This window comes from Rhagoletis pomonella, unplaced genomic scaffold (assembly GCF_013731165.1).
Source record: "Rhagoletis pomonella isolate Grant_MI unplaced genomic scaffold, Rhpom_1.0 Rhpom_scaffold_00005, whole genome shotgun sequence".
NCBI lineage: Eukaryota > Metazoa > Arthropoda > Insecta > Diptera > Tephritidae > Rhagoletis > Rhagoletis pomonella.
The window spans coordinates 30,584,418-30,597,129 of record NW_023458559.1 but is presented as its reverse complement, the minus strand read 5'-3'; the positions used below and the strand labels follow the sequence as shown (position 1 = coordinate 30,597,129).

The following is a 12,712-nucleotide window of genomic DNA, read 5'->3' as shown; positions in this document are numbered from 1 at the left end:
ATTTTTTCTTCATTTTTTCATTTTAGCGCCGCTAACTTGATTGAGCTGAAGTATGTGGCTATGTGACAAATAATGGCCGACATGCAACGGCATATGGCGAATCGAATCGTTGCGATTTGTGGCACGCTTGGACTGTCCAGACTAGTGAGCGTGACAAACCGCAGCCAAAATAAAATTAAAAAAAAAAACAAGAACAATCAGCGCCCAACATATAAACCCAATGCTGCTACTCCGCCTTCTGCGCAATGGAAATTCCGTTTAATATGCCAAAGAGCCGCAACCGTCGCAGTAAACACCGCCGACACCACGGAATGCTTACGTTAACAATAACAAAGATCTAGAAAATATTATAGCGAGCTAACTGCATGGGCCGCCAACTGCGCAGTTAGAATGGCGGTTATGGTGACCTGTAAGTTACTTTGTTGCATGCAACTTTCATATAACAAACACTCAATGGGGCAACACTTGAACAATGAATTGAAAGTGGCTAGCGAGTATTCGAGTAAAAACAATAATGTAAGAAAATAATAGCAAATGAAATGAGTAGAAAGAAGAAGATTGAGAACGTGAAGCATGCGAGTTCACAGTGAAAGAATTGTGGGTAACTGTGGTTTAGCCTAGGGCTTCCTCATTTTCGGCACCGATTACAGCACCAAAAATGGCGTGCAACAAATAAATATGTATGTATTTAGTAGAATTTACGGTTACCCTTGCTGCCTGTTTTATTCGTTTTGTTTATGTTTTGCCTTTCACTTGCTGCGAAGCCGCTGGAAAGTGAAATGTGAGTCCAAAGAGCCATGCAGTGCACAGTGTGAACAGTTCAAACTAGGGAACTAACTATAGACCTTTATTCGTTCGTGTAAGAAAACTTGAAACTTTTGACGTAGAATACGTCTTAGGTTTCGATATGTAGGCTATGATCAAATGTTATAGTTGTAATTTTAAGAGCTTTACGAAAACGCTTATTGCACGAGAACTAATGAAGCGATTTGAAAGAAAAGTGTGGCGTTTCAAAGATATGATTCCAAACCTATTCGGCTTCTGTCGTAGAAACAACGGTAAACATTGGCTTATTTTGGGGTCAATTCTGAGACCTTAAAGTGCTCTAGCTACTTACGATTTGCAGGTTAAACTTTCATTTTTGGGATATAGGTTCTTTGAAGCAATAGAATATTATCGTGTACAAATTTTTTCTAAGTTCAACAAATATTGAGTATATAATGCAAAAAATTGTTGAAAAAGTTAGCAAATGTTTTTTCCAAAATGCTCGAAAACCCCTAAAATAATTTTGTTTTTGTTTTCTTTAATCAAAAATAGAAGATTTTTCCTTTCACTTGATGTATGGGAAGTATTGGTTGGTATCTTCTAAGTATGCTTATTTGATTCAAATATATGGGCATAAATTATTTTCCATACAAAATCACTTCGTCATCATTCTGCAATGGGCTGGAGTTGAGAGAAGGAGACAAAAAGTATGTGTGTGTAGGTATTTCGGCTTATGAATAACAGATGGCGCAATATTTATAAAAGGCAAAGGTGAAGGGGAATATGTAGAAGAAGAATATGATAAACATAAAAGTAAAAACAAAGATAAATATAAAGATAAATATAAAGAAAAATATGAGGATGAGGATACCGATAAAAGTAAAGACGAAGATAGAGGAAAAAATATTAAAATAAAGGTAATTATAGAGAAAAGATATATAGACAGAGACTCAATCTGGGGACTATTTCAGGATTTTAGAGATATTTTCGGAATTCTCGGGACTTATCGATATAATAAACGATATTTTGTCGGTTTTGTTTTTGACATTTTTTATCGATTTTGCTATCGAAATTTTTTTCGATATTGTTATTGATTTTGCTATCGATATTTTCGGAACTTATCGATATAATAAACGATATTTTTTGTCGATATTGTTATCGATATTTTAATCGATTTTGTAATCGATTTTGTAATCGATTTTGTTATCAATATTTTTATCGATTTTGTTATCGAAATTTTTATCGATTTTGTTATTGATAATTTTATCGATTTTGTTTATTGCTATCGATACTATTATTGATTTTGTTATCGATATTATAACGCTTTTGTTATCGAAATTTTTTTCTTAGCGTATGCTTTCGTTTTTTACTTGGATGTGCTCTTAACCATACCGCGTATTCTACGTTTAAATTTAGCGGCTGTGTCTCAGATACAGCCTACAGACCAAGACGAAGGCGCTGGACTGTTCCTGTTTTAGTTTTGTTTTCAAAGTAAAACTAAAAAAAAAATAAAAATTTTAGGTGCCAACATGATATATGACTTTCCCTCTCTCTCTACATATAAGAGCAAATCTCACGAGTTGTTATAGTTGTAATTTACGACAAAAAACGTATCTTTGGTGGCACACTTATCTTAGACAATGCATTATCTTCCATTTTGCGTAAAGAAACGGATTCCATCGTGTAATTGTATTTAAATGACAATTTAAAAAAGATATACTAAAAAAAAAGTAAAAACAACAACTCGTGCTCATATACTCGTATTTGTGTATATAAAGTACACAGTCAGCTGCTACGCTTACTCACACGCCTTAACTTAAAATTCATATAATTTAAAAGTAATTAAATATTGGCGTGGAAGATTTTTACACAGTATGCCTTATGCACATATTTTTTACTTTCTTCATGTATAAAACAATTTTAAAATGAATCTCGAGTGTGCCAATAAAAATTATAAAAATTGAATTTTAATTTCTCAAATCATAGTCATCTTTTGCTCAATGCATATTTTTTTTACATTTGGTGGCACACTAGTTGTATTGCACAAGAATCGTTCCTTTTCGGCACCACTTCCACTTAAAACCACCCAACCATTTTAATTTAAAGCCGGGAGAACGAGGTGGTATTAAAGTATATCATTTTTAAATTCATGCTCGTTTAAGTAGTAACAACTTTCACTCTTCTTCTAACTTCAACTAATTATTTTTTCCCTCGCAATGGTCCCACCGTGCAATGGTGCGACCGGAACTGAAACTACCGCGACCATTGAGGTGGTGGCACAATTCGTTGACGGCGCGCAAAAAACAAAACAAAGCGTAGCAAAGCAAAAAGCCAAAAAAAAAGGAAACAATAACAACAAGAGCCTTAGGGCGCTGTGGACTGCGCCAAGTGACTCGTAAGTAGCATGCCTCAGCCGCGCCACCATTCCGCCAACCCATAGAGCACTTTCTGCGCTAATTTGCCCACCTTAACACCCGCTCATCTTGCCTTTACGTCAACCGCTTTCACTGCTTTGCCACCACTTTGCAATGCGACGCTACACCTTTGCATTTTGACCGACCGACCGAACGACTGAGTGCACGGCAACCATCTGAGGCCTAAGTGCGCTACAAACGCAATTTCAAAATCATTTCGACCGGCAAACTCAGTAGACGCCACACAAGTTGAAAGCGGCGCGTCAAGTGTCTTGTAAAATAGCTCACCAAAGTGCAGTGCGTAATTTTAGTGATAAAATTTAAGATTAAATTAATTCTGTTAAACAACTATTTATCAAGCTATATACTGAAACGACAGTGAGCAATTTTGACATTGAATTAATTAAAACAATTTCTACATTTGCGTTTCCAGTAATCATATTAAGGCATTAGTGCGCTCTTTGAGAAATTTTCAATTTGCAAAGTGTTTAGAACGGAATGGAAGTGTCATTAACCTGTAAGTTATAGGAATTTGCAAGGATGTAAAGTGAATGGTTGAATCAGTCAGCGAGGGAAAAAGAAGAAAGGAAGTGAATGAAGCAGGATGTGTAAGCGTAAAAAGTGGACGTAACAAGCTGTTATGGGTCTGCGCTGTACAATTTTTTTTTTTTCACCACCATTATACCAACAAAACTGAGTAGGGAATTTTGTTCTGGCATGCCTTTTGCATGTAAGTAGAAGCATCTTTACAATTGTAGATGGTAAAGAATGTGAGATGAAAATTTAGTGCAATTAGAAATCATATTGTGCGATGGTAAATATAAAAAAAAATATATTAATACTCTAACCTAAATTTTATCCGCCTTCGTTTGGCGATTCAAAACCAAGAACATTATTGGAAAAGTATTTTTCTGTAGATGAGGAAAAATTATCTGGTTTCAAAATTGGTTGAAAATTACGGCCACAATCGTTGTTTAAAAATTTCAGTATTCGTGTATAGTTGTTGTTGCAAACTGTTCAATTTGAGTTGTTTTGTTTTCCTTCGTATTTGAAGTTAAACTTTGTAATAAAAGCAAATGTGCTGATGAAGAAATAAATTATAACGATTAAGACAAAAAAAAGGGAATGCCAAATTGAAGTTAAAGGCGAAAATGAAGACGATGGGAAATGCATAAAAATTAGGGTAACTGAAAGTGTAAGTGAAAATTTATTGAAATATAATAATTTGTATTCGAAAGTTATCAAGTTACCGCAATTTATCGAATCAGCGGAGTATATAGTTATCGAAATTTTGTCGAGTTATCCATGTTTGTTGATTTGTCGTAGCGCATCGGAATATTCAAATTGATCAATCTTTATTATGTTGTCGAATTTTATAGACACAGATAATTAGTTGCCAAAATTTATGGATAGTTATCGAGCTATAAAAATTTATAGGATTATGGAAATTTCTCAAGTTAATGAAATTTATCAAGTCATCGATATGTATTAAATTATCATTAGTTATACAGTTAGCGAAATTTATCGAGTTATCGTAATGCACCGAGCTCTTTGAAATTATCGAGTTAACTTTTTGCAGATATATCCAACCGAAGTTTTTGGAATTTTAAAAAATATATCCATTTATCGAAATTTCCAGCTTTCGAAAAATATGGAGCTGTCAAAATCAACCGTATTATCGAAATTCATAGAAGTACCCGAAGTTTATGGAGTTATCGATTTTTATCAAGATATATACACTTTTGAGTTATCAAAATTTATCGAGCCCTCCAAACGCACAGTTAACAATATTTATCGAAGTTAGGCGAGCTATCGAGTTTTGTTGAGTTATCTGATTTTATTGTTTTTGAAATTCATTGGATTATCGATATGTATCGAGTTATCGAAATTTATCGACAAACTGGAATGCATCCTGTCAATTAAAAGTCATGCCCAAAGTCCTCCAAAGACCTTATATGATATAAAAAATTTTCACGTTTAAGTTACAAACCATGCGATTTTCCAGTACGTAATTTTGTACCTTACAAGTTAAACGACGCTCTAAGTTAGAAAACCTCTCCAAAGGTCTTATAACACCAGAACAACGGCCGAATTCCGGCAGCAACTGGCACTCTTAGTATATTAATGTCTTTGACATCTAAAAAGGCACAGGACATCTATTATTCTGTTCAAAATATTTTCAAACCACAGCCTCTTTCGTCTGGCACCCATATCGGGATATATATTTAAATTTTCTTGCCTTAATTTAAGTTGAATTTGATTTTGTAAACGGGTGGCTACGTTCCTACAGGTAGTTTAGAAAAAAACTTCTTTCAAGGCCATTTTGATTGATACCCATATTGTAGTAATTCCTTTAACCTATCGTTGGCATCAAATTAAACTTTGTAAACAGCTGGTAACCCTGTTCAAAATGCTTTCAAACTAACACCTTTTTCGTCCGACACCGATATTGTGATACGTATGTACTTAAATTATCGCATTCCATTAATTCAAGTTGAATTTCATTTTTAAATAAGGTGGCAACCCTCCTACATGTAGTTTGGAAATAATGTTTCTTCAAAGCTTGAAATAATTTATTTAATCTATTGCCCATATTGTAATAATTGATTTAACTTATAAATAATTTGAAATAAATTTTTTATCAGTTGGCAACTCTTCTTGAAAAATAAAACGTTATTGCACATCTACAGGCCAAGCCCTTTAATTTGATACCTCACTTTGTGGCCGGTGTGGTGTAGTTGTTAGCAGTGCGCGCTACCGCTCCGCAAGGCCTGGGTTCAAGCCCTGGTCAAAGCAACATCGCAATAAAAAATAAAAAAAAGGTTTTTTCTTAACAGCGGTCGCCCCTCGCTAGGCAATGGCCACCGAGTGAATTAAGGTAACATTATGTGTTTCTCGGTAACCGTTCTATCAATTTATACTAAACTCGGTAGAATTATTGTATTTGCCTTATAAAAGCAAGAAGTTATAAATGTTTGAAATCTTAAACTAAAGCTTTCCAGGATTTCTAGAAATATTGAAAAGCTACTCAGAACTGTTTTTTTTTTGTAATTTGTTCAAAAATTTACGTTTTTCCGCGTAATTTTGCAGAACTTTTTTTCCTTCTCAGGAACTGTAGAACTATTGAAAAGCTACTCAGAAGAGTTAACATTTTTTTTGTATTTTTTTTTTGCGAAAATTTTACTTTTTTGTTATTGTTATTAATTTCTATTTTCTTCAAAAATTTAAATTTTCGACTTTTTGAAGAAAAAGCATAATTTTGCAGAACTTTTTTTCCTTCTCAGGATTTCTAGAACTGTTTTAATTATTGTTTTTGTGCAAAAATTTTATTTTTGTTTTTGTTGTTATAACAATTATATTCAACAATTTTATTGGGATTGAGGCCGTTTTTAATGAACAACTATTGTGGAAAAGTATTTTATTATTATTATTATTGTTACTTTTCCACGATAGTTTTTCATTAAAAACGGCCTCAAGCTCAATAAATTGTTGAATGCACTTTATTTTTTCCAAAAAAAAAAAAATGTTTTTTCTTCGTTATTTTGTAGAACTTTCTTTTTCCTTCTCAGGAATTCTACAATTATTGAAAAGCTACTCAGAGCAGTTTTTTATTTGCCTTTAGCATAATTTTTGAAACAACATTTTTTTTGGAAAAATATCTGGAGTTTTTTTCCTTTTTTAGAACTCGAGAACTAATGAAATGCTACTCAGAACAGCTCTTTTTTGCTATATTTAATACGTCCGGGTAGTTATTCTTCGACTTCAACCGAACTTAAAATTCTTTACTTGTTTTTAATTTCATTTAGTTTTTAAAAGTATTTTTATTTATTTTTATTTGGTGTTATTTTTCATTTAATTTTCTTTATTTATTAGTTTTTATTGTTTTAAGAAGAGAAATATATGTATATATTTTTAATTTTATTTTATTTCAAAAAACTTTCAAAGCTAAAGAGCTTTTAAGATAGTTGTATTTCGAGAGACTGTGGTGAGTTGAAAGGCAGTTGCTAGAGTTGCCCTATTAATGCAAATCTCAATCTTAATCCCGATCTTAATGTTAATCTTAAACGTGACCAACGACCCCAGCCATCCGCTCTCTCCTTCTGTAGCTTTTTCGTTTGGAATTAGAGCCCAATGAATGTGTCGCTTATTCGTTGCAGCAATGTTTGCATTTATTCTCAACCGAACGCAAAGAAGTTTCACTTCAAAACTACAAATTGACATTTCAATATGGTAGCGGCCTGCATAAGCCAAGCCGTCGGCCACAGCGCCATCTTTAGTACTGTTGAGCAAGTTTGCTGCTGTTAAAAACTTAACTTCTTAAGAGCTCATTCTCAACTTTTTTTTTTTAAATTAGCATATTGGTAAAGGGGTGCTAGAGTTAGTAGTACGTCCACATGTTTGTATGTTTGCACCAAAGTAAAATGACTCAACAAAAAAGTGAGCGTGTTTTTTGAAGAATCGAGCAATCGCAGTGAAACCATTTAAAACCTTTTTAAGACCACAACAAAACACAATACGTTAAAGGCTTGCTAAAACTGTGTGGGTATAGCAGCATATGTGTGTAAAAGTGTGCTAAAGGAAAAGAGGGAAGTGATTTACTTTGCCGCAAGACAAAGTGAAGGTGTTGTAGTTTATAAGGTGAAAGAGAGTGCAAAAAAACGATAAAAAAAAATGCATGAAAAGCATAGTAGTGCCATAAGGTAAAGAAAGGAACTATAAGGGAATTTCTCAAAGGCAGAAGTAAAAGCACAACAACAAAAAACTGAAATAAAAAGACAGTTCGACAAGGCGATAACAAAACTAAAAATGAACCAAAAAGCCGGAGTCAAGCCTCAAGAATATTATTGTAGAAAGAACAAGAATTGAAAAACAAAAAAGTTTGCAACATAACACCGTAAGCAACAACAAAATACTACACGCAGCAATAAATTTAACTTTTCAGCGCACACCAAATCTCACAAGTGCTGCTTTCACGCCTCTCAACAGGAGCACATTGTTTATGTAAACAAAAGCACGAAAAGCTGGTGCAAAAATCTGCTTGGCTTCAATACAAACAGAGCAGCACAACAAAACACAGTTCGAGAAATAATAAAGTAAAGAAAAACAAAAACGCCAACAGCTGACAGAAAAGACATTTCGCGCTCTCAAGTTCGCAGCTCGCGCTCCGACAACCGTGCCCGCCAAGTGCTTCTTCGGCAGCCGAAGTAGAAAATCTTAACTTCGTTTACAACTTGAAGTTAGCTGCTAAACACATCGCGAAAGCATTGAGTTAACGCTCTCAATCATTGCTAGCGTCTAGCTAAAGCAAGAGCTTAAAATATCTGCACTAAGTACTCGTAAGAAACTACTAAAAAAGAGAGGAAGCAATTAGGAATAAAGTACAATAATTAAACTTTAAAGAGCGAAATAAAAAAGCGAAAGTGAGAAATACTTTCAGAGCTAAAAAAATACTGAGAGTGAAAGTGAGGCGGAACGCGGGAGTGGTAGCTAGATTCTTAAGGTGGCAGGCTAAAAAAAAGTAGAGAAAACGCAAATGTGAGCGTGGCACGAATGTTTCAATAGCAGTTACAAAGTCAAAAGTCAAGAGGGAGAAAAAACATCTAAAACCTCAACCATATTCGGCGAGGATCTGTGAGGGTTCTCGCAGCAAAGCAGTGCTTAGAAATACCACAAGAATTCGCAGCAAACGCTAACGGAAATCTAAGCTGCCAGCACAGCGTGAGTGGGCGATTAAATACAACAACACCAACAACAATATCAATCACATACATAGTACACAGCAACACCCTTTTGTCGCAAATGTCCGCCAACGAAGCTGGGGATGGGGCTGCTGAGCCATCCAACATGGCCAACGGTGTGTCAGCTAACGAGCCAGCGCCTTCGCCTTCGCCTTCACCAGCACCAACAACCTCACCACCGGCACGGGCACAGTCACAGCCACCAACAGCTATGGACGATGGCAACGCAACGGCACAAATTAGTTCTGCCGCACAGTTCGATGGTAACGCTTCAGCATACGGCGCGGTCAAACAGTTTAACGAATCGAATAATAATAATAACAGCAACAACAACAACAACAACAATAACGCTAACGCTAACTACACGAAATCCAACGGTTATCACTACAACAACAACAACAACAATAATAGTAATCATCCACACGATAATAGCGGCGGCAGCAATCGCAGTAGTCCGCTTAAGAGTCCACGCGGCGGCATTGGACGTGACGGCAGCAGCTTTCATACCATACAGCATCACCAGCAGCGGCGTCATCAGGACGACAGTGACAATGAGGATTATGAGCTACAAGGTGCAGCTGGTGGCATAGGTGGTGGTGGACCGATTGGTGATTATTGGCAACAGCGTAACGGTATTGTCGGCGGTCCGGCAAGTGTCCGGCAAAGTCGTGCGCTCAGTCCCACATACATTGATAATATGAGCGAGAATTCCGAACAACCGCCTGTGGTGCCGTTGATACGCTCCAAATCCCGGCCAGAGTTATCATCCAATGCGCAACTGAATTCCGCAATGAGCGCCGCTAGTCGCTATAATAATCTTTCGTACTGGAAGGCGCGACGTGTGGTCTTCTATCGCAATGGGGATCCCTTCTTTCCGGGCGTTGAGTTGCGTTATCGTCCAGGACGTGATATAACCTCGCTGGATAGTTTGTTGGATAAGATTTCGCCGAAAATGGATTTGCCGCGTGGTGCAAGGTATGTCTTCTCAATGGATGGTGATCGCAAGTATCATTTGGATGAGCTGGAAGATGGCGCGTCCTATGTGGTGTCCTCGTTTAAGGCGTTCAAGGTGAGTATTTAGAAAGATTTTTCTCTACACAAATTATAGTAGCACATGTCGTGAAAATTATTAAAATATTATGAGTGTGTGTGTGTAAGTTCGTGCCCGTGTCCATTGATTGTAGTGTGGCAAACAAAAAAATGTCAACTGCCACACTTTTAAATATTCTTTTATTGTATGTTGACCTCGTCGTCGCTACCATTAACCTACTCTAATTTTATGTTTATAATTTTTCCCTCTATCGCTTTATCAGCCTGCGGGCTCCCTAAATCTCGCTCACTCACCTCCAAGTTTCTTTCAAATTTTTCTTTTCGTGATTATATTTCATAGCGTGTAGCTGGAGCTCATTTTGTTTTGCATTGCAAATATTTGTGTTAATTAAAAGAGTATTCATAAACACACATACCAATACATATTCTATATGTACAATATACAGGTATGTATGTATATAAGTATGTATTTGTGCTCGCCTAACTGGAGCAGTTCACGAAAATCATGAAATCGATAAAATTTGAATATTTTTCTTTCTTGTATTAGTATACTCTTCACGTACTTGCTTTACCTTCATTCGCGTCCACTTTGTGGTTATTATCGCAAGCGTCCACTTGACCGGTCTTGGTCGCATTCTCCAACAAACTATACACGTATTTTTGTAGAAGTATTTATGCATGGAATTCCTTTTGCATTTTACCTTTCAGTCGCTCTTTTGACTGCTTGTTGCTGTTATATTTCGTTGTTGTTATTTTGTTACATGATTTTGTTTTGACCACTAGACGTGCAGGACTCTAGTACTGTCGAGAGCGTACTTTTACTATACTTACATGCTACCTTGAAGGAAATTCTTGCAGCGTTTAGATACACTGGGATTTTTTTTTTTAATTTTTGCTACCCCAACCCATGGGCCTATTCTCAAGCGAGTTATCAACAAATATTGTATCGCTATCGCATCCTTGCGTAGGCAACTCGCTACAGCAATCCCAAAATTGTCGCTCCACCGATCTTGGGTAAAGGTACTCCAAATTACTACGAGTATTTACTTTGTTTTAGCCCTTAGTACATCAATCCAACCTTAGCCTATTCTAAAATTAAGCACCTTAGAAGAGATATTCTGAATGTAGCCGATAACAGTTTTTCAAAGGTGTGTAAATCTAACGCTATTTTTCCTCCACTCCCCCTCAGCACCGGCAGTTCGTCTTCTCAGAAAGAAAGTCCCATAGTTGGCCTTTTACATTTTAACAAATGCCAGATGGACTCCAGCTGGCAACTGAAACTCTGTCGTGCATCCCTCGGATGGGCCACACAAAAGCTGACGGCTAAAAAAGCTGCGCTGTGCTCCGCAATAAGCGCGAGCATCCACTTGAAAGCCCTAGAAACTCTGTCGTGTATCCCTTGTATTGGTCACAGAAAAACTAACAGCGTTAAAGGCCCCGTGGGCTCCGCATTTTGTAAGAGTATCCGCGCTTGGTTTGCTGGTTTGTCTACGTGGACGACATTCGCATCGTAGTCAGAGGTAGGTTCGAAGACACTATCTTTAACCTTCCACAGAATGCTCTAAACATAGTCGCCAATTGGTGCAGTAATAATGGGTTAAATGTAAATGCCAAGAAGACAAGCATAGTGATTTTTTCCAGGAAAATTAAGAGCATAAAAATACTAGAACCATTCCATCAAGGCAGAAAGATGCACTTTCCCGGGAAAAGGAAGAGGGACAAATAACTAGAACCATCCATCAAGAAGAAAAGATGCACTTCTCCAAAGAGGTCAAATATGTAGAGGCTATCTTTGATAACAAGCTCTCATGGAATCCGAACCTAGACAAAAAGTATTGAAAATGTCAGAGTCTCTCTCTGGACCTGCTGTGTATAAATGATGCCATCTCCAAACCCATTCTAACTTATGCTGCACCCGTCTGATAGAAGAAAGCAAAATTGACATCCACTCAGGCCAGACTCAGTAAACTACAACAACTATCCTGCGTGGGCATCACTGGCGTGATGAGAACAACACCACCCGCGGCTCTTGAGGGGTTTCTTTACCTGCCTTCCTTGCACATTGTAATCAAGAGAGTAGGCCTCATGCATAAAAAATGTGCTTAAGTGCCGACTCGATTTTCTATATAAATTCTTGAGCTCGAGCTCACTTCATCAATGCAAAAAACTGAGCCTGAGCTTAAGTCCACGTTTTATGCATGAGGCCCATTGTTTCTACTGTTTACAGCAAGGCTAATCTCAGGGAACAATGTAGAAAATAATAACCTTATACACCATTCAAACCTAAGGGTTATAAAACGAGAAGATGAGCCGCGCATTAGCTTTGTGCGCCTGGCCGAGATTTAACTTTACACAGAACTTCAAAGTCTTTTTCCTCGACAGGACAAAGAACGTCCTAAATCCCGGAAAGACAACCACATCTGGTACACTGACGGTTCGAAGACTGACCGTGGCGTCGAAGCAGGAGGTTACGACATGCAACCCAGGTGGCTTCTTTCCACCAGCGTGGCACGAAGTGCACTCCATTGAACTATGTCTAAGGCAGTACTTATGTAGAAAGTGGGGCAACCACCAAACACATCTACATACACTCGGACAGCAGAGCGGCGCTTCTCGCTCTTAAAGCGCACCTCAAAGCTGGTGTGGGACTGCCTTCAGCTTTTAATGCTTATCGCATCCAGGAACCGGGTAAACTTCATATATGTACCGGGACACACTAAAGTAATGGGCAATTAAGTGGCTTAT

At 37.0% G+C, this 12,712-nt stretch overlaps 2 protein-coding genes across 2 annotated transcripts in view; one reads left to right on the top strand and one right to left on the bottom strand.

The window, feature by feature from the left end:
• The window catches only part of LOC118740066 (dynein regulatory complex protein 1 homolog), a 12,034-nt gene extending 8,719 nt beyond the window's left edge, over positions 1-3,315 (bottom strand). The window contains exon 1 of the mRNA XM_036471559.1: positions 3,259-3,315. Within this exon, the coding sequence (XP_036327452.1) occupies positions 3,259-3,315 (57 nt within the window). The remainder of the gene's footprint in view (positions 1-3,258) is intronic.
• LOC118740064 overlaps positions 1-12,712 on the top strand; it is an 806,655-nt gene that overhangs the window by 385,866 nt on the left and 408,077 nt on the right. The window lies entirely within an intron of this gene.